This window comes from Balaenoptera ricei, chromosome 15 (assembly GCF_028023285.1).
Source record: "Balaenoptera ricei isolate mBalRic1 chromosome 15, mBalRic1.hap2, whole genome shotgun sequence".
Classification (NCBI taxonomy): Eukaryota; Metazoa; Chordata; class Mammalia; order Artiodactyla; family Balaenopteridae; genus Balaenoptera; species Balaenoptera ricei.
In genome coordinates, this window is record NC_082653.1 from 24422925 (window position 1) to 24440206 (window position 17282).

The window sequence follows — 17282 nt, forward strand, 5'->3', positions numbered from 1 at the left end:
TTCATAAGAGCAAATTTACTATAGCCAAAATATGGAAACAACTCAAATGTCCATCAGCTGATGAATGGATAACAATGTGGTATATTGTATGTAATAGAATATTATACAGTAGTTTAAAAAAAAAATGAAATACTGTTACATACTGCAACCTGAATGAATCTTGAAAACATTGTGCTAGAAACAAAATAACACAAGTTGTATGATTCTGTTTATATAAAATGTCCTGAATAGGCAGTTCCATAGAGACAGAAAGTAGTCTAGTGGATGCCTGGCACTGTAGGGGCTTGGCGGGAAATGGGGAGTGACTGCTAATGCGAACAGGATTTCTTTTAGGGGTGATAAAAGTGCTCTAATATTGATTGTGGAGATGGCTGCACAATTCTGTGAATATATTAAAGACCGATAAATTGTACGTTTGAAAGGGGTGAATTGTATGGCATGTGAATCATAGCTCAGAGCTGTTTTTTTTTTTTTTTAAAGTGAGTGTGCCCCAGGGTACAGTACAGATATATGGAGGGTGGTACCCACTTTAATCAGTATTGTGGAGCTGAAGAGATTTGGAGGGAAGCACAGGCCTCTTAAACTAGTTTTTCCATCCTCATCCTTGGGAATCACCTTGTTACTAAGCTCTGGCCATTGCTTTCAGGACTGTGATTCTTGAAAATATTTATCCCAGAGAGTTCCTTGTCAGGCCTTTGCAAACCAGGCACCAAAAGTTGGCAGTGACTTGGCAGAGTCCAGGCTGCCTGCATCTCTCTTTCTCCACAGACGCTCATTACTGAGGAGGGCTCGTGCGCCATCCACCACCCCTGCTCCTTCCACAGACGTCCTCTCCCGCAGTCCCCCCCAGACCCCCAGGCTAGGTGATGAGGACGCTGAGGCGCTGGAGCCTACACGGCAGGTGTGCAGCAGAGGCGCGATTCTGCGTGGTAGCTCTTCAGATTCTCTTTACAAATTAGTTGACTCTTAAACTGTTCTGGGAGCGGGGCCAAGGAGTCCCAAGACGTAAATTGAGTAATTATGGTTTTCCTCCCAACATGCAAGAAAAGATATGTGAATAGATAGAATTTTCTCAATTAGATTTTTTCCAGTAAATTTTTCTTAGTCTTTGCTGGCTGTCACTTTCGTTGCCATTAAGAGCTTGCAGATTAAAAGGAAGAAAAGAAATAGCAAGCAAGCATTAGCAAAAACTCAGAGTTCGTTTTCTACTTCTGTTTAACACATACTTGTGTGTTGGGTACATGTGCCCTGCATTTTTTAAGCATTTTCAACATATTAAATCATTTGATCTTTGCAACATTAGTAAGAGATAGGTACTGTTGCCATTATTTCTGTTTTACAGATGAGGATGGATGCTGAAGCATAGACACATCAACAGACTTCCCCAAAGCCACCCAGCAGTCTGGCTCCGAGTCCTTAACCCCTGCGCTGCACTGCCTCTCTGTCATGCTTCGTTCAGCAGCTGGTCGTCTTTCAGCTTTTATATTAGTGATGTAACATGGCTGGAAAAAATAGTTCTAAGTCTGTAGGGTGGAGTAAATTAGGATTTTAGGTCATGATATCACCATACAGAAATCATAACTGCATGCGCCTCACCCGAATATATCTCATGACCACTGCTCTGTACCACATAGACTTTCTGGCCTTTTCAAAAGGCCTCTAGGGCAACAGTTCCAATAGGAGCTTAAAAGGACCTTAGTAGTTACTGATTCATCCTTTCACCTTAAAGATGAGGAAAACTAAGGGGAAGTAAATCCTAAGGTCTCCTGACTCTGACCTTTTAAAATAATAGGGACCTAAGAGTGAGGCTTCCCAAGAATCAGGTGCTGGGCTTTCTTGTGTCCTCGTTCACTCCTCACAGGAACTCTAGCCGACTGCTGCAGCACTACTGTTCTTCCCGTTTACAGAGCACTTGAAAGCCTGACGAGGAGTTGACTTGCCCAGGGTCACACAGCCAGCAAGTTGTCGTTCCACAGCCCGCCCTCAGTCTTCATCCCTTTGCTCTGCCCCATTCCCGAGAGTACTCTCCACTGTGGCCTGCATGACCCACTGAGACTTTTTTGTTAACTGGGTAGTAGAGGAAATGAGATGGTTTACCTAAAGCCCAAAACCCAATGCCTGACACATATTGTGTCCCATGAATATTATGTAGCTTTTGCTGTTGTCACTAATAATGCAATTGGGTAAAATGATAACCTGCTAGTAGATAATATGTTCATCTGTATCACTAGTATCGATTGTGATGCCTCGTCTGCCTTAGGAAACTTTCCATGGCTGTTTGAAAAACAGGAGGGAAAAAAATCTTCAAAAAGCATCCATTTCAGTCCTTCAGCAGTGCCCCCTTGTGGCATCTAAGCAGAGGGACCAAGTACTCAGAGCCCTTTGTGACCTGAAGAGAATTTGACACAGTTTGCTGCTGGACATCTGTCTGGGCACTTTCTCAGGGTGGGCGTGGTGGGTCTGGCGGTGGCAGGAGAAGGGATTTGGGGGCAGGGCATGGATCAGGTTACTGGGTTGGCTGTGTCAGGGTATTTTTTACTGGGTGTTAAAAGCTGATGGGATAGAATTGCGGAGTCCATGTTCCTAAGTTTCTAAGCTTCCCTGAACCCGGTGGCCAGGAGAGAGTTTTGTGGCTTTCAGAGTCTCTGTCACGGACTCAGGGCCCAGTCTGATGGCTCTGTTACCTCAGGTCTGTTCAGAGCAGGTTTGAGGGGCAGAAACATGTTTCCTCACGAGCAGTGATTGAACCCTGTCTCCTGGTGGCTGTCTCAGCCTCCATTGTGTTCCCTCCTCCAGGGGCTTCGGAGGAAAATGGCCTGCCTCACACTTCAGCTAGGACCCAGCTGCCTCAGTCAATGAAGATCATGCATGAGATCATGTACAAACTGGAAGTGCTCTATGTCCTCTGCGTGTTGCTGATGGGGCGCCAGCGAAACCAGGTGGGCCCTTCCGCCACATCTCAGAGCAGGAGGAGCCGCGGGCAGACACTTCCCAGGCACCTGTTAGGCCGCCCCTCACAATGCCTCTGTCTCTGGCCCAGCAGAGCGAGGGGTTGGGTCCCTTATCCCTGTTTTACACATCAGGAAACCAGTCTGATTCCGGGGCTCATAGTCTTTCCACTGTACCTTGCTGTGGGCATCATTTCTAGACAGAGCATTGGTGCCCCGGGCAGGAGTGGGCGGCTTAGCCATGTTATCTGACCTTGTTAATGTGCAGATTAAAGGGTGGGTGTCTGCCCTATAGATGCACTGGAGGAGTTGCCAATCTGATGGGGGCTTGGGGTGGTGGGTCGGAACTGTGTCAAGTTATGAAAACTAGGCAACTGCGGGGGGTCCAGCCATGCTGAGGTTCCTTGAAGCAGTTCCAGGAGGGAGGAGCAAGGAGGAGGGGTAGGGCTCTAGAAGTATGCAGCACTCCTCAAGATGCATAAGTCGCCCACTCGTGCTCCCTACGCATTCGCCTAGGGGTGAAACGAGGCCTGTGGGGAGGGGTGGGCTAAGGGAAGGGGAGCTGGGAACTCAACAGTCCTTGAGTACCTTTTTGAGTTAGGGACTGTACTCTCACACAGCTCTCTGTGAGATGGGTGCAGTTATCACAAGTTTACAAGTGAGGAGCAGTTTTAGAGAGGGTAGCAGGGAAAAGACTGGCTGAAAAGATGACATCTGGCCTGGCAAAGTCCTGAAGAAAGCGAGGAAGCCAGGCATGCTGACCCTCAAGGCAGCCTGCCAGGTAGAGGGAGCAGGCCCAGCTGGGAAGTAGGTGCAAGCCTGCCTGGTGGGTTGGGGGATGGACAGGAACCAGCAGCGAGGGGAGGTGGGCTGAGGGGTCGCACGGGGACCAGGTCGCGTTGGGCTTTCATAGGCCATTTAAGGGCTCTTGTGTTTATACTCTGAGTGAAACGGGAAGCCATCCTCTGGCTGCTGTGTGAAAGAGCTCACAGTAGCTAGGACCAGCATGTTAGTGGCAGGAGTGGTGAGAGGTGCTTGCGTTCTGGATCTATTTTGAAGGTAGAACAGGTAAGATTTGCTGATAGGTTAGATGTGGACCTAAGTGGGGAGAGGAGTTAAAGGTAACTTCCTTACCTCTTTCCAAGCAGGTGGGAGGAATGGTTTGCCATTTATTGACCTGGTTAAGACTGGTTGGTAAGGATTGGAGGGGCAGACGTCTGAAGGGAGGAAGGGGAGGAGTTCAGTTTGAACAAGTTAGGTTTAGATGTCTGTTAGAATTGGCATTTGGCTTACCTGCACCTGGAGTTAGGGGAGAAGAGGGGCCTGGAGGTATAACTTCGGGCGTCGTCACCCTGTGGTTGGCATTTAAAACCAGGATGCTGGATGAGATCCTGCCCTGATGTCCACAGCACTGGGGCTCCTTCCTTTAATATGGAATATATTTCTTATAAAAAATATTAGTCACGATGTCTTACCTGTGTTGAGTGCTTTTTCTTTTTTGAGGCACTTTCATAGTCATTCATATTTGAATTTGAGGTTATTTGGTAAGTTATGCAGCAGGTGGTGACCTCTACCCCACTTGATGCTTGTGAAAATGAAGATACAAAAAAGGGCCCTGCTCTCAGTCTCCAGGCATCGTGAGAGCCAGGATTTAAACTCTGCTGCCCTGACTCTTCTTTCTGTCCCCTCACCATGACAGTTCCCTGCTCCCTGAGCCTTCCTGTTACCAAGTTTCTATGAATCATTGTGATCTTTAGTTAAACTGTGATTACAGCCGCCGCTTCCTTGGGAGGGACCATCAGCTGGCCTCAGAACCCTGCCTTCCTGAGAACCAGTGTTATGCTGGTGTGTCCTCATTTGCACAGTCAGCATTAACTGAGTTCCTACTCTGTGCTAGGCACTGTGGGGACATGGATTCACAGACCCTGCGTAGACCAGGACAGCAGGGGGAACAGTTTCCCCGGCCAGGTCCCCCAGAAGGCCCCTCCTTGGAGTGACCTTATTATTGTGCACTCGGGCCAGGTTCTCTGACCAGTCTTGGCTAAGTTGAAATCACTAGACTGGAAATGCTCACCAAATGTCGTAAGTTCCATCCCTCTGGTGCTAATGAAAATAATCAATACAACAGTCATTTTTTCCAGTGCTTCCTGTAAGTCAGGCCCTGAGCTTCCCCCACATTACCTCATTCAGCCCTTTCAACACTTCATCAGCCCTCATTTTCCATCAAGGGACTCAGGCTTAAAGAAGAATGTTGCCCAGAGTCACAGCACTGTCAAGTTCTGGTCTCCCAAGATAAACACCAGCCTGTGGTGGGCGGGGAAGGGACAGGCTTTCAGATGAGAACACCTGAGTTAGGGTGACATTTCCACCCCTGCCTTGGCTACATCAGTCCTGGTAAACTTTCCTTTCCTCTGTAAAATGGGAATTAGTAAGTACTGGGGCTGTGCTCTGGACTAGACGTACATTTTCTGACTTTATCCTTACAACAGCCCTGAAAAGGAGTAATAGTTTTGTTTTATGTTACGTAAAAAATTATTTTAATAGGTCAGTAATTCACATAGTTCTGTATTAAAAGGTGTAAATGAGTATAAGTGAAGCCTTTCTCCTCTCTGATCCTGAACATTCAGGGTTCTCCATGAAGCATCTAATTTTACCAGTTATTAATGTCTCCTTTTAGAGAGTTTAAAAGTATGTTTGTGCGTAGTGGGAGTGGTGGTGAGGGTAGAGTAAGTGTGGCTGTTTTCTTTAAACTTCAGCAGTGCTCTCTTCGTCCTGAAGCCTCATGGTACCTACCTGCCCAGGCTTTGATAGGCCTTCACAGCACATTTGTCTTAATGCTTTTGCCTTCCTGCCCCATCCAGGTTCACAGAATGATTGCGGAGTTCAAGCTGATCCCCGGGCTGAATAATTTGTTTGACAAACTGATTTGGAGGAAGCATTCAGCATCTGCCCTTGTCCTCCACGGTCACAACCAGAACTGTGACTGTAGCCCGGTGAGCAGGGACCCTGGTGACAGATGGGCTTTGCTTGCCAGAAGTAGTTGTTTCAAGACCTGCTGTTGGCCCTTTGAAATCTCATTCTTTGAGAGCAGAGCAGAAACTGAAAGTCATAGCCTATGTAACCCCATAATTGGAAGCCACCTTGGGGAAGGATCTGACCCCCACCCTTCACCTATCCAGAAATCCCTTTTGACGCCCTCCAGCCAGCCTTCCCTTGTTCACCTCTGGGCAGGGCACTCACTTTCCTCCAGACAGCGCCACCCTCTCTACTATGGAAGAGCAAGTTTTTCCTCATTCTGTTCTCTATCCCATTGTAATTTACATCCACTGATAGTAGGTTTGCCTTCCAGAACCACGCCAGTGGTCTGCCTCCAAAATGGGCTTTAGGAGGTTTTCTCTTTTTTAAGGGTCAAGGGCTCACCTTTGCTTGGTCTTTCTCACGGTGCCCTAGAGAGCACTGAACTGGGAGTCAGGAGCCCTGTTGTGCCACTCAGCTTTTTGGGAGAGCTTGAACAAGTCACTGAATCTCTGAGCCTCTGTTTCTTGCAAAAGAAAGATCATCAGCTATCAGCATGAGGGGGAAAGTGCCACACGGCCACCAGGCCCAGTGACATGCGTCCTCCCTGGTCTCTAAGCTACATTCTGGGGACTTTCCTCAGTGCCGTATCTTCCAGTTTACTGTTTTTCTCCTTGGTTTTGTCAGATTTACCTTTCAGCACATCCATTTGAGTTAATTTCAAGTGAATATATTATGCATTTCTAGGCATTTTGTCTGGATCTTTGTCAAAAGCTACGTGGTCTTTTATTCATTATGTTAATATTTTGTTCTTCTGTTGCATTTTCTGTCTTTAATTTTATCTCTTTAATTATTCATAACATACTTTTTTATGGTCTTTTTTGGATTGCTCATGGGGTGCTACTTGTGTCTGAGTCTTCAGACTCACCTCGGGGTGGAGTGTTGCCTTGTGTTCTGTACTGTTTGTAGAAGGTCACCTTCGGAGGAGGGGGAGCTTGTTTTCCCTGTGAGTACCTGTGTAGCCTGGGCCCTGGAAGTAGTCCTATAGAACATTTGGCTTTTGTCTGCCAGGTACTTCAGGGGGCATGGCATCCCAGGACAAGGTTTCATTTTGAGTGTCTGCCGTCCCACTCTGGTAGTATGAGCCCAGGGTCCTCCTGGGGACCTGGGGGCTCCCCTCCACCACCAGCAGCACCCTGGCAGAGACAGGCTTCTTTGCCAGCTCCCTGGGCTGGTAGGTGGGGTTTTTCTAACCCTTTTTTCACCAAATGTATACATTCTGCAGGCTTTCTATGGGCCCAAGGTTCTTTCTGGTCCCTGCAGAGCATTGAAACCCAAGCCCTGGCCCGAATAAGTCTCATTTCCACTTCTCCACCAGCCCAGGATTGCCAGCCAACAGCTCTTGTGCTCGCTGCTCTGAACTCGGTCCTTTCATTTCTGGTTCTAGTGGAATTTCCTTTCTTTCCTATGAACTTAGCCTCACATTTAAAATAATTTCAGTTATTTTTTTTTTTAGGACTTTTTTAAAAAAAATTAATTTATTTTATTTTTGGCTGCATTGGGTCTTCATTGCTGCCCGCGGGCCTTTCTCTAGTTGTGGCGAGCGGGGGCCTGTGGTGCGTGGGCCTCTCACTGCAGTGACCTCCCCCGTTGTGGAGCACGGGCTCTAGGTGCACGGGCTTCAGCAGTTGTGGCTCACGGGCTCTAGAGCGCAGGCTCAGTAGCTGTGGTGCGCCGGCCCAGTTGCCTCGCAGCTTGTGGGATCCTCCCGGACCAGGGCTCGAACCCATGTCCCCTGCATTGTCAGGTGGATTCCCAACCACTGTGCCACCGGGGAAGCCCAATTTCAGTTATTTTTTATCCAGTATGTTGGGGTGTTTTTAACAGGAAGGGTCTACGTTAGCTTAATATGCTGTTGGCCAGATGTGGACAAAGGGTTTTCTGACTAAAGAGAAGTCCTCATTGTGCGCGAGGACAGGGGCTCAGAGAAGCAGAGTGACATCCAGGCTGTCACCAGAGCCTTTTGTTTTCTTTTGGAACATTGTGACTGTGGTTTTAACATCGAGGATGCACGTGTATTTTAGGACATCACCTTGAAGATTCAGTTTTTGAGGCTCCTCCAGAGTTTCAGCGACCACCATGAGTAAGTACGAGCCGTCCCTGGGAGGAGAATTGTTTCGCTGTCTTTTCTTCTCCCTTTGTCTCATCGCTGACCTCGGCTCAGGAGGACCTGGGCGCCGTGAGAGCCACTCTCACCGCATGGGGCTGCACTTCCGTGATGAGGGCTGCCATTCGTGCAGCCCTTCCTTTATGCCAGGCCCTACACTGAATTTCCCCTTGCCCCACAGCCACCTTGGAAGTGAGTGCGGAAGTTGCTGGCCCCTTATTACCCTTGGGGTCAATAACAGCTCTCAGCCGTCTGTCCCTCTGAGCCAGGAGCTTGGCTATTTGCAGGGGCCAGCAGGAACCTCACATGGCCAAAGTGGGCTGAGTATTGGCATGTTGAGCAGATGGAATATTCTTCACCTGTACAAGGAGATGTACTCTCCCCCGTTTTCCTTGAAACACACTCTGCCCTCTTATTTTTACTGTCCAACCTTTGGTGGAGAATGTATTGGAGAATGATTCTCTGCTATAAGGGAAGTGCAGGGGAGGGGTAAATGGCAGCTGACCTTGGCGTTGGTGAGACCTTGGTGAGCTGGAACACACAGGCAGCCACTGCTCAGCTCTTAGCAGCTGTTGGTGTACGGGAAACAAGGCCCAGTGTTGCATAGCTTCTGAGTTTTTCCCCCAGGGAAAGCCAGAAATTAAGATTTATGTGAAAAGTCCTGATTTTTAAGTGCTGGTTTATATTCTTTTGAAACATTGTATAAGCTAATAGGACATGCCTGAGGACACATATGACCTCAAGGGCCTTCACTTTGCAGCTTTTGTCTGGATCGTGTTGATCATCCTCTTTGAGAGGTTCTCTGTCTGAAGGCCTCAAGCTCCAGCAAGTATGTCAGCCCTGAAAAATGGCACCAGTATGTTCTGAACGTGTCCTTTTTTTCCTGAAGAATTGAGCCCCTAGCTTTCATCAGACTCTTAAATCTGATGGGTCGTGTTCGCAGGCTTGGATTTTATATATTCTAAAGCAGTGCGAAAATGTGGGAGCATTTTTCATGGGAGTGACATGATCAGATTCCAGTTATCTGAAGATCATTCCGGGTGCTGTGTGTGGGATTGACTCCTGTGGGGAGACCATTTAGGAAGCTGGTTCTGTCCACATGACTTGGGTGACGAGAGGCCTGGATGTGAAAGGGAAAGGAGGGAGGGAGTGTCACAGCCAACTCAGGCCTCCTGGTGGGAATGCTGGAACAGGGCCAGTCTTGAGGAGTAAAATAATGAGTTTGATTTGGACATCACTGAGTTGGAAGTGCCTTTGAGAAATTAAATAGAAATGTTCAGTGGCAAAAGAAAGGCCTAGAGATGCTAAGGAAAGGGGCCTCATTAGTGGACGTGGCAGGCAGAGGGTGGGCATTGGGGCCAGGGAGACTCCCACAGCCTGAGAGCAGTGGGCTGTGTGCCCTGCCGCAGAATGCTGGCTCGGGGTAAGTGGTGTTGGGGGCGGGTACCCGGGGGCTTCTCGGATTCCCTCCACAGCAGATGGGCAGGGGACTAGCCCAGTGTTGATGCGGCAGCCACAGTTCCTGTCCTTTACCGCCTCCAACACATTTATTTCAGGAACAAGTATCTACTGCTCAACAACCAAGAGCTGAATGAACTCAGCGCCATCTCTCTCAAGGCCAACATCCCCGAGGTGGAAGCCGTCCTCAACACTGACAGGTGAGCATGGCTGGGGTGCATCTGTGGCCCACAGCCCACCCTGGTTTCCTGCGTGTCCCAGGGCTCCCAGATGGGTGCACACAGGTGTGTGTACTTGTCCTTTCTCACGCATGTGTAGCTACAGTGTCTTGAGGGCTCCTGTGTGCCAGGCACTGTCCTCCCGTCACCTGCATTATCTCATTGGAGCCCCACAGCAGCCCTTGGAGGGAAGTGCCATCGTCACCTCCACTTTACAGACAGGGGATCAGGGGCTCGGAGAGGTCACCTGCCACAGGTCGTATATACTCTGCTCTCCCCCTTGTCACTCAGCTTTGTTGACATGCTCCTTTCCTGCCCTCTGTCAAGTCCCATTAGCTGGGTTATACTTGCCTCACTTTCTGGAGCAGAGCAGGGAAGTCACAGGCTCACAGGGGTCAGGGCAGGGAGGACTGTATCCAGCAACAGGAGTTGTAATTCTCCAGCCTTTTTTGTTTGTTTGTTTGTTTTTACTTTTAAAGTAGCAGAAATCTTTGTTCAAATGAAACTGAATATAGTCCCACCCTAACAGCTGTAGTGGGTGAATAGTAGAGCTGCTCTATTTGAAGGGGGAGTTTAAGGACCTAGAGTCCCTGCCTGCTTGGCCTTCTCTCCCCAATAATGCAACCTGAGTCATTTCCTCACTTACTGTCTTTGCTTCCTAGACCAGGAAGCGGAGGCCCAGAACCTCAGGTACTTGTCCAAGGCCAGCTGGAGCTGAAGCTGGGGCCCAGGGTACTCCCTGCCTCACCCTGTTGGCACAGACTTTGCCCCATCTGCTAGACTGTCATGGTATTTCAAACCCACTTTTGTTGTAAGCAGCCCTCTCTCCAGCAGTTCTGAGCCCTGTATGACTCTGGTTGTGTTTTTGGCCTCTCATCACTTGTCAGTGAGTTTGGGCAGGAAAAGCTGCCCTGAGATGTAGTGAGAATGCACTTGGCTATTCAGTTGTGAGACTGCAGGAGTCCTTAGGGTGCTCTGGACCCAGGTAGAGCAGGAGGACATCCTGTAGGTTTGGAAATGTCACCATGTTTTTTTACCCACCTAACCCAGCAGAGACACTCAACCCCAGGGCCCCAAGACACAGTCCTTCAGCCAAGTGGAATTTGGCCCCTGTCAGGCTCTCAGATCTGCCCCCAATATGTTCCTGTCTATTTTATTTCAGGAGTTTGGTGTGTGATGGGAAGAGGGGCTTATTAACTCGTCTGCTGCAGGTCATGAAGAAGGAGCCAGCTGAGTCATCTTTCAGGTAGATCTGGGACACGCATCTGCCACTCCTGAGGGCCCAGGAGCCAAGTGTTTCTTAAGCTGTTAGAATTACCTTCTTTAGTCACCAGCTTCTACCCCGGACATCTGGTTACTGTCCGGGAGAGGGAGTTTGCCGTCTCCCTTGTGTTGACTCAGCACGTACTCACTAGCTTCTGCGTGCCACCAGTGTGTTTCAAGAATTGACCAAGCATTCACCAAGCACCTGTTCTGTGCTGGTGCTGGACAGGTGGGGGAGAAATGGGAGCTACAGTCCCTGCCCACATGGAGTTCCCTGGGTTGTGAGAAACAAGCATGAAAAGAAACCTGCGTGGGGGATGCAGCGTGGAAAGGCTCGGAGCCAGGACCTGTCCCAGGAGCGGTGGGAGCAAAGGAAAGGCTGGTGGGGCGGGTGCGGACAGGGAGGGCACCTCAGTTCCTTAGACTCATCTGAGTTGAGTCTTAAAGGCTGCAGACAGCAGTAGCAGGTGAGGGAGGCATTCCATCAGAGTGGGTGTGAGCTGTCAGTAGGCTCCATCCCCAAGGGTCCCCTGTCAACTCAGCCTGCTTTGTCCTGACGTCCACTTACGGATCCCAGCTCTGCCCTCTGGGGCCACTCAGTGAACATCAGCCACCTCTTCTCTAGGACAGCCCATCAGAAGTGAGCTCGGTGGTCTGTCCACACGTCTGTCAGGTTCCCTTATGCATTCCTGGCCCCTCACTTCCATGTCCTCCTGTTCCTCTGAAGGGGCAGAGGCTAGAGTGTGTTTTCACACGTGATTCACAGGGCCAGCCCTTTGATCCTAGATGCTGCCTTCTCCAAGACACAGCTCCTTCCAGACGAACCACATGGAGGACTGTTCCCCCCTGAGCTGTCAGATCCCTGAGGATGGGGACCCTTGATGTGTCCCCAATGCCTAGTGTGAGGCCCGATGCCTAGTAGATAGACGTTCAGTAAATGTCTGTTGGATAAATGAAAAGGCAGCAGACATCTCCCAGCCCCTTGGTGAATAGAACATGGGCCAGAAGAGGGCAGCCTTAGCCACCTGGGCCAGGGGTCAACATTTGGGTCGCAGGTTTTGGCAAGCCCGGGCTGTGGAGAGTTTCCTCCGAGGGACCACCTCCTATGCAGACCAGATGTTCCTGCTGAAGCGAGGCCTTCTGGAGGTAATGGCCCGGAGGAGCCAGGGTGTCGGGTGTCCCTCTCCCCAGCCCCATGCGTTGCTTTCCTGTCCTGAGACCTAGACAGCTGGCAGAGCAGACCAGATCTCTTTATCGTAAAATGCCAGTGCGGATCGCGCTGGTACTTCCCCTTAGCTGTCAACTCTGGGTTCCCCATGGGTGCCTAATGGGTGATTGAGGGATCTGGGGGTGGCCATGGAGGATTATAGGAGTCTGTAAAGTTGCTCAGCAAGGCCTTTTGACCCTGAGGATATTTTGCTGCTGACTGAAAGTTAATTTCCCTTTATTGAAAAATGGCCTCCAGAAAAAGCAAAATTTACGAAGGGAGGTAGGGCAAAATGTCCAAAGCTACAATTGGTTAAAAAAAAAAATAAAGATACAAATAAGAAACTGACCCATGCATTGTTATAAAAATCCACAAGGAAAAGAATTGACCCAAATTGGTATATACAACTTCAAGAAAATTAAAATGTAAAAAAACAGTTTAACTGTCATAGAAAACCTTCTCAAGGAGTTAATAAATTGCTTTATGTTCTTGATAAAAGTTCACTGACTTTAGTGTGAACTTCTTCTTTTATTAACATAAAGACAAACCATGGGGTCAAAATGTGTCTCGTGTTCTTAAACCCTGTGCTTCACTTGAATGGCTTCAGTGCTCGGGCAGTGGCCAGTGTTACCTCTGGAGACGGCCGCCTCCCTGCGAGCTGGAGAGCCTGGTCATCTTGCGGACAGTTTAGCTCAGACCTGGGCAAGCGAGAGAGGTTGTGGCTACATAGCCCAACCTCCCCCCACCCCCCACCCGCCTTCCTGGTGAGGTGTGTCAGGCCTGGCCCTGCCCTGGGAGCCACCAGCGTCCTCAGATGAGAATCTAGACAGGGGAGCAGGTTCCATCAACCTGGATGCTTGCTCGAAGCTAATGCCACGTGGTCTGAGCTACGTGCCAGGGCTGGGGGAGGCCGGCGGTGGGCAGCTTAGATGAGCGCAGCCTGGGGGCAGCAGCCATATGTGCCTGTTGGCCCCCGGGATCAGCCGCCTTCCTGCCTTCACCCTGTCCTCTCCCACCCCCAGCACATCCTCTACTGCATTGTGGACAGTGAGTGCAAGTCGCGGGATGTGCTCCAAAGTTACTTTGACCTCCTGGGGGAGCTGATGAAGTTTAATGTTGATGCATTCAAGAGATTCAATAAATACATCAACACGGATGCAAAGGTAAGTCTAACCCAGGCTTCCGTGGGGTTTGCCACATCATCCAGAAGCTATGTTGGAGCCCAGTCTTCAGGTGCTGGTTTTAAATTGGAGAGTCCTGGGGAGTCAGCGGGTAGTTGTCAACAAACATTCATTAGCCCTTGTTGTGTGCCGGGCACTGTGCTAGACCCTGGGTACACAGGGATGAAAGTCTCAGCTGCTTGCGGGCAGGTGGGCTTGGAAATGGGTCTGATGCAGCGTGCTGGGTGCCATGATGAGCCCCAGAAGGGCAGGACTGGGCCCAGTGTGTTAGGCTCACAGGATGTGTGTGGCAGAAACCCAGCTCAGAGAAGTTGAAGTAAAAATGACAGTAGACCCTTCAGTGCAGAAAACACTGGACATAGTGTCAGAAGATCTGAGTCGAGTTCTTTTGCTGGGACTGCTTATTAGGTGGTGAGGGCAGGGCACAGGTTTGTCCGAGCTTCAGTCTTCCTGTTGGAAACAGCTGGGCCAGGGTACGGGGATGCCCCCTGCAGTGACTGCATGCCCTAGGCCTTGGCCGTCTCCAGCCGAGAGCCCACCACCCCGGTCAGCCCAGCCTCCGCTCCAGTTCCAGGTGTTCCTGAAGCAGATCAACAGCTCGCTGGTGGACTCCAACATGCTGGTGCGCTGCGTCACTCTGTCACTGGACCGATTCGAAAACCAGGTGGACATGAAAGGTAAGAAAAAGCCGTAATGCCAAGGTGAATCGGTCCAGTGTGGCTGCAATTGGTATCAAACGCCCAGCCTCTAGCAAGGAGACAGAAATGTCTGGAAGTAGCTGCACCAAACACCCACGTGGTTGGGGTCAAGGCGGTGGCTCTCAGGGTGATTTTCTTGGCTTTTACTTTTATCATCCATGCTTCCTCTGATGAGCATGTGTGACATTTTAATGGCAGGTGAAAAAAAAAAAAAAACCACTGTTGCCAGCAAAATGCAAAAAACAACACCCTTCCTCTCCTGGCCTGGACTTGGCTGGGATGAGAGGCCCCCAGGTGGTGAAGCCTGGGGAGGGCCTCTGGGAGAGGCGGTTCCCAAACGTGACCGAAGGAAAAGGTGGAAGCAAACTCCTGGCAGGGGCTCTAGTGAGAACGCAGGCTTTAGCCAGGGTGGCAGAGCAGCTGGAGATTTGTTCCTGCTGCAGCCAACCTTTTCTGTAGTTGTTTTGACAGTGGGGGCTCCCAGCTTCAGAGTCAGAGCCCAAGGGGGGCTTGACTAGAAGCCTGGGTGTCAGGCCCCTGGGCCTGAGCCGCAGACCAGCTTCCACACCTGCTGCTCACACCTCTGCCTCTCTGTCCCTAGTCGCAGAGGTCCTGTCCGAGTGCCGCCTGCTTGCCTACATATCCCAGGTGCCCACACAGATGTCCTTCCTCTTCCGCCTCATCAATATCATCCACGTGCAGACGCTGACCCAGGTGAGAGGCCCTGCAGACCTGCCACAGGGAAGGGGAGATTGGAAGCAGTTACCCTCCTCCCAGAGCCACCTTCACCCTAGAAGTGTTGGGTTGGCCAAAAAGTTCGTTTGGTTAATGAATACATTCAATAAAGTTCTTGGTGAAAATGAAAAATGTGTCTTTTTACTTAAAACTGAACAAACTTTCGGGCCAACCCAATACATCTCCTGAGACCCATCCCTTGGTTCCTGGGAAACCCTCCCAGCTATTCTGAGGACTTTTCTCCAATAAGGATCAGTGCCCCATTTTACAGAAGGGGCCTGGGGAGGGAGCAAGGCTCCAAGGTCACAGGTGGTTTGGGGCAGAGTCAGGATGGGCACTGAGCTCTGACTCCCAGTCCAGTGCTCTCCGAGCCCAGCCTCCTGTGCAGACTTTGGGGTTGGACCTGATGTTGACTCCCACCTCCTTCAACAGATAACTGTGCAGCTGACCCTTTTCCGAGCTTCACACCCCTCTTTTCTAAAATGGGGGTAATACTCAGAGGTTGTTCTTTCGTTCCTTCATCTAACGTTTACTGAGGCGAGGCCCTGGGCTGGGGATGCACAGTGAACGGAACGGTCCGAGACACTTCAGGAAGCTGCCTGTCTAGTGCTGAGTGAAGCGGAGTGAGGCACCTGCATCTGATGCGTGCACCCCGCTGCCCCAGGGATCGAAGCTCCTGGGAAGAAGCGATGCCTGAGCTGATTCTGGAGGAAGAGTGGACTCCATCCAGACTGATGATGCCGTTCCCACCGGGGACATCCCAGGGTGGGGGTGGGGGTTGGGGTGAGGGACCAGGAAGGCACTTGGGCCAGGATGCCGGCATCGTTCCTCTCCCCAGTCCTCTTGTCAGCTTTCTGCAGGGGCAGCGCAGTGCGTGGCCCCTGGACTCTGCCAGGGACGCCGTCCTCCCTGCCCAGTGGCACCCCCGGTCCACTGGGGCCCCTGGGGCTGCCGGCACATGCGTGACCTGGATGGCCTGGTGCTTGCAGGAGAATGTCAGCTGCCTGAACACCAGCCTGGTGATCCTGATGCTGGCCCGACGGAAAGAGCGGCTGCCCCTGTACCTGCGGCTGCTGCAGCGGATGGAGCACAGCAAGAAGTACCCTGGCTTCCTGCTCAACAACTTCCACAACCTGCTGCGCTTCTGGCAGCAGCATTACCTACACAAGGACAAGGACAGCACCTGCCTGGAGAACGTGAGTGCCCCGCCGCTGAGGGGTGGCAGGCGGGCTGCGGGCACGCAGACCTAGGGCCCCTCGGAGGGGCATCTGGGGTCCCTGGTCCCCTCCTGGACCCTGTGGCAGGCAGCTCTTTGTCCCCTTACCAAGGCCCTCCCCGCGGGGTGCTGGGCTTGACCCGAGTCCCCCAGGCACCCGCCCAGCCCCTCTCTCTTTGCCCAGAGCTCCTGCATCAGCTTCTCATACTGGAAAGAGACCGTGTCCATCCTGTTGAACCCAGACCGCCAGTCACCCTCTGCCCTTGTCAGCTACATCGAGGAGCCCTACATGGACATAGACAGGGACTTCACCGAGGAGTGATCTTGGGCCGGGCCTCGGGAGGCTGCTGGGCCTGGGCCAGCATGGGTGAGCGTGGGTTCGTGTGCCTCACGCCCTGCCCTGTCCCGTCCCCCCCCCCGACCTCCCTGCTGCTCTCCGCCTGCCCCAGGTCTTCAGGTACAGGCTTGGTGGGAGGGAGCGTCTAGAAGCCCCTGGCCCCTGGGTCTGAGGGCCCCGGGTCAATGGGGAGCCTCAGTTCCCTCACGATCTCCATGACGAGGACAGGGACACTGTGCCCACCCTTCCTTCAGAACCCTGGGGTCCCGGCCCACCCAGAGGTAAGGGGACTTTTAAAAATAGCTCTGTCTGAGCTCCTACCCGGTCTCTTGGCTGTCAGCCCTGGGGTGGGGAGGGAGATATGGGCACCCTCCCCCAATCTGTGAGCCAAGCTTGCCCTGGCCTTTGGACCCAGGCAAAGGCTTCTGAGCCCCTGGGCAGGGGTGGGGGACACCAGAGAACGCTACCTTCCCCCAAGCCTGCCCATCTGTCCCTCCCTTCCTCCCTCCCTTGTTTTCCTTTAGCTCCTCTGGTTCTGTTTGCTCATTGGCCGCTGTGTTCATGGTTTCCCCCAGAAGTGGGAGGGGCCTTCTCTTTCCATCCCTTGGAGCACAGGGAGGCTGCGGCCGGGCCCCCCGCTCCAGGGCAGCGTCTCCTGCCTGAGCCCACACCCCGCGCAGGAGCCTGCCTGGGAGCATACCCTCGGCCCCTCCGTGTGTTGCCAATTTATTAACAACAAATAAACCAATTAAATGGAGACTATTAAAGAATTTATTTTAAATGACTGATGTGGACCTGACTTTTGTCCATGAGACCATGTGCTCCCCTCCCCTCCTGAA

The 17282-nt window shown here is 51.4% G+C and overlaps 1 protein-coding gene across 5 annotated transcripts in view; it reads left to right on the plus strand.

Moving 5' to 3' along the window:
* The window catches only part of TRPC4AP (transient receptor potential cation channel subfamily C member 4 associated protein), a 76599-nt gene extending 59372 nt beyond the window's left edge, over nucleotides 1-17227 (plus strand). The window contains exons 9-20 of one of the 5 annotated variants that reach the window (XM_059898451.1): nucleotides 2797-2939; nucleotides 5810-5941; nucleotides 8048-8106; nucleotides 9687-9788; nucleotides 10969-11052; nucleotides 12125-12215; nucleotides 13299-13439; nucleotides 13968-14134; nucleotides 14757-14869; nucleotides 15880-16086; nucleotides 16291-16473; nucleotides 16968-17227. In XM_059898451.1, the coding sequence (XP_059754434.1) occupies nucleotides 2797-2939; nucleotides 5810-5941; nucleotides 8048-8106; nucleotides 9687-9788; nucleotides 10969-11052; nucleotides 12125-12215; nucleotides 13299-13439; nucleotides 13968-14134; nucleotides 14757-14869; nucleotides 15880-16086; nucleotides 16291-16473; nucleotides 16968-17176 (1631 nt within the window). In that variant the 3' untranslated portion in view covers nucleotides 17177-17227. Of the gene's footprint in view, nucleotides 1-2772; nucleotides 2940-5809; nucleotides 5942-8047; nucleotides 8107-9686; nucleotides 9789-10968; nucleotides 11053-12124; nucleotides 12216-13298; nucleotides 13440-13967; nucleotides 14135-14756; nucleotides 14870-15879; nucleotides 16087-16290; nucleotides 16513-16967 lie in introns of those variants that run through there. The other 4 variants (XM_059898450.1, XM_059898454.1, XM_059898452.1 and 1 more) reach the window with 4 other exon arrangements.
* The last annotated feature ends 55 nt before the right edge of the window (nucleotides 17228-17282 follow it).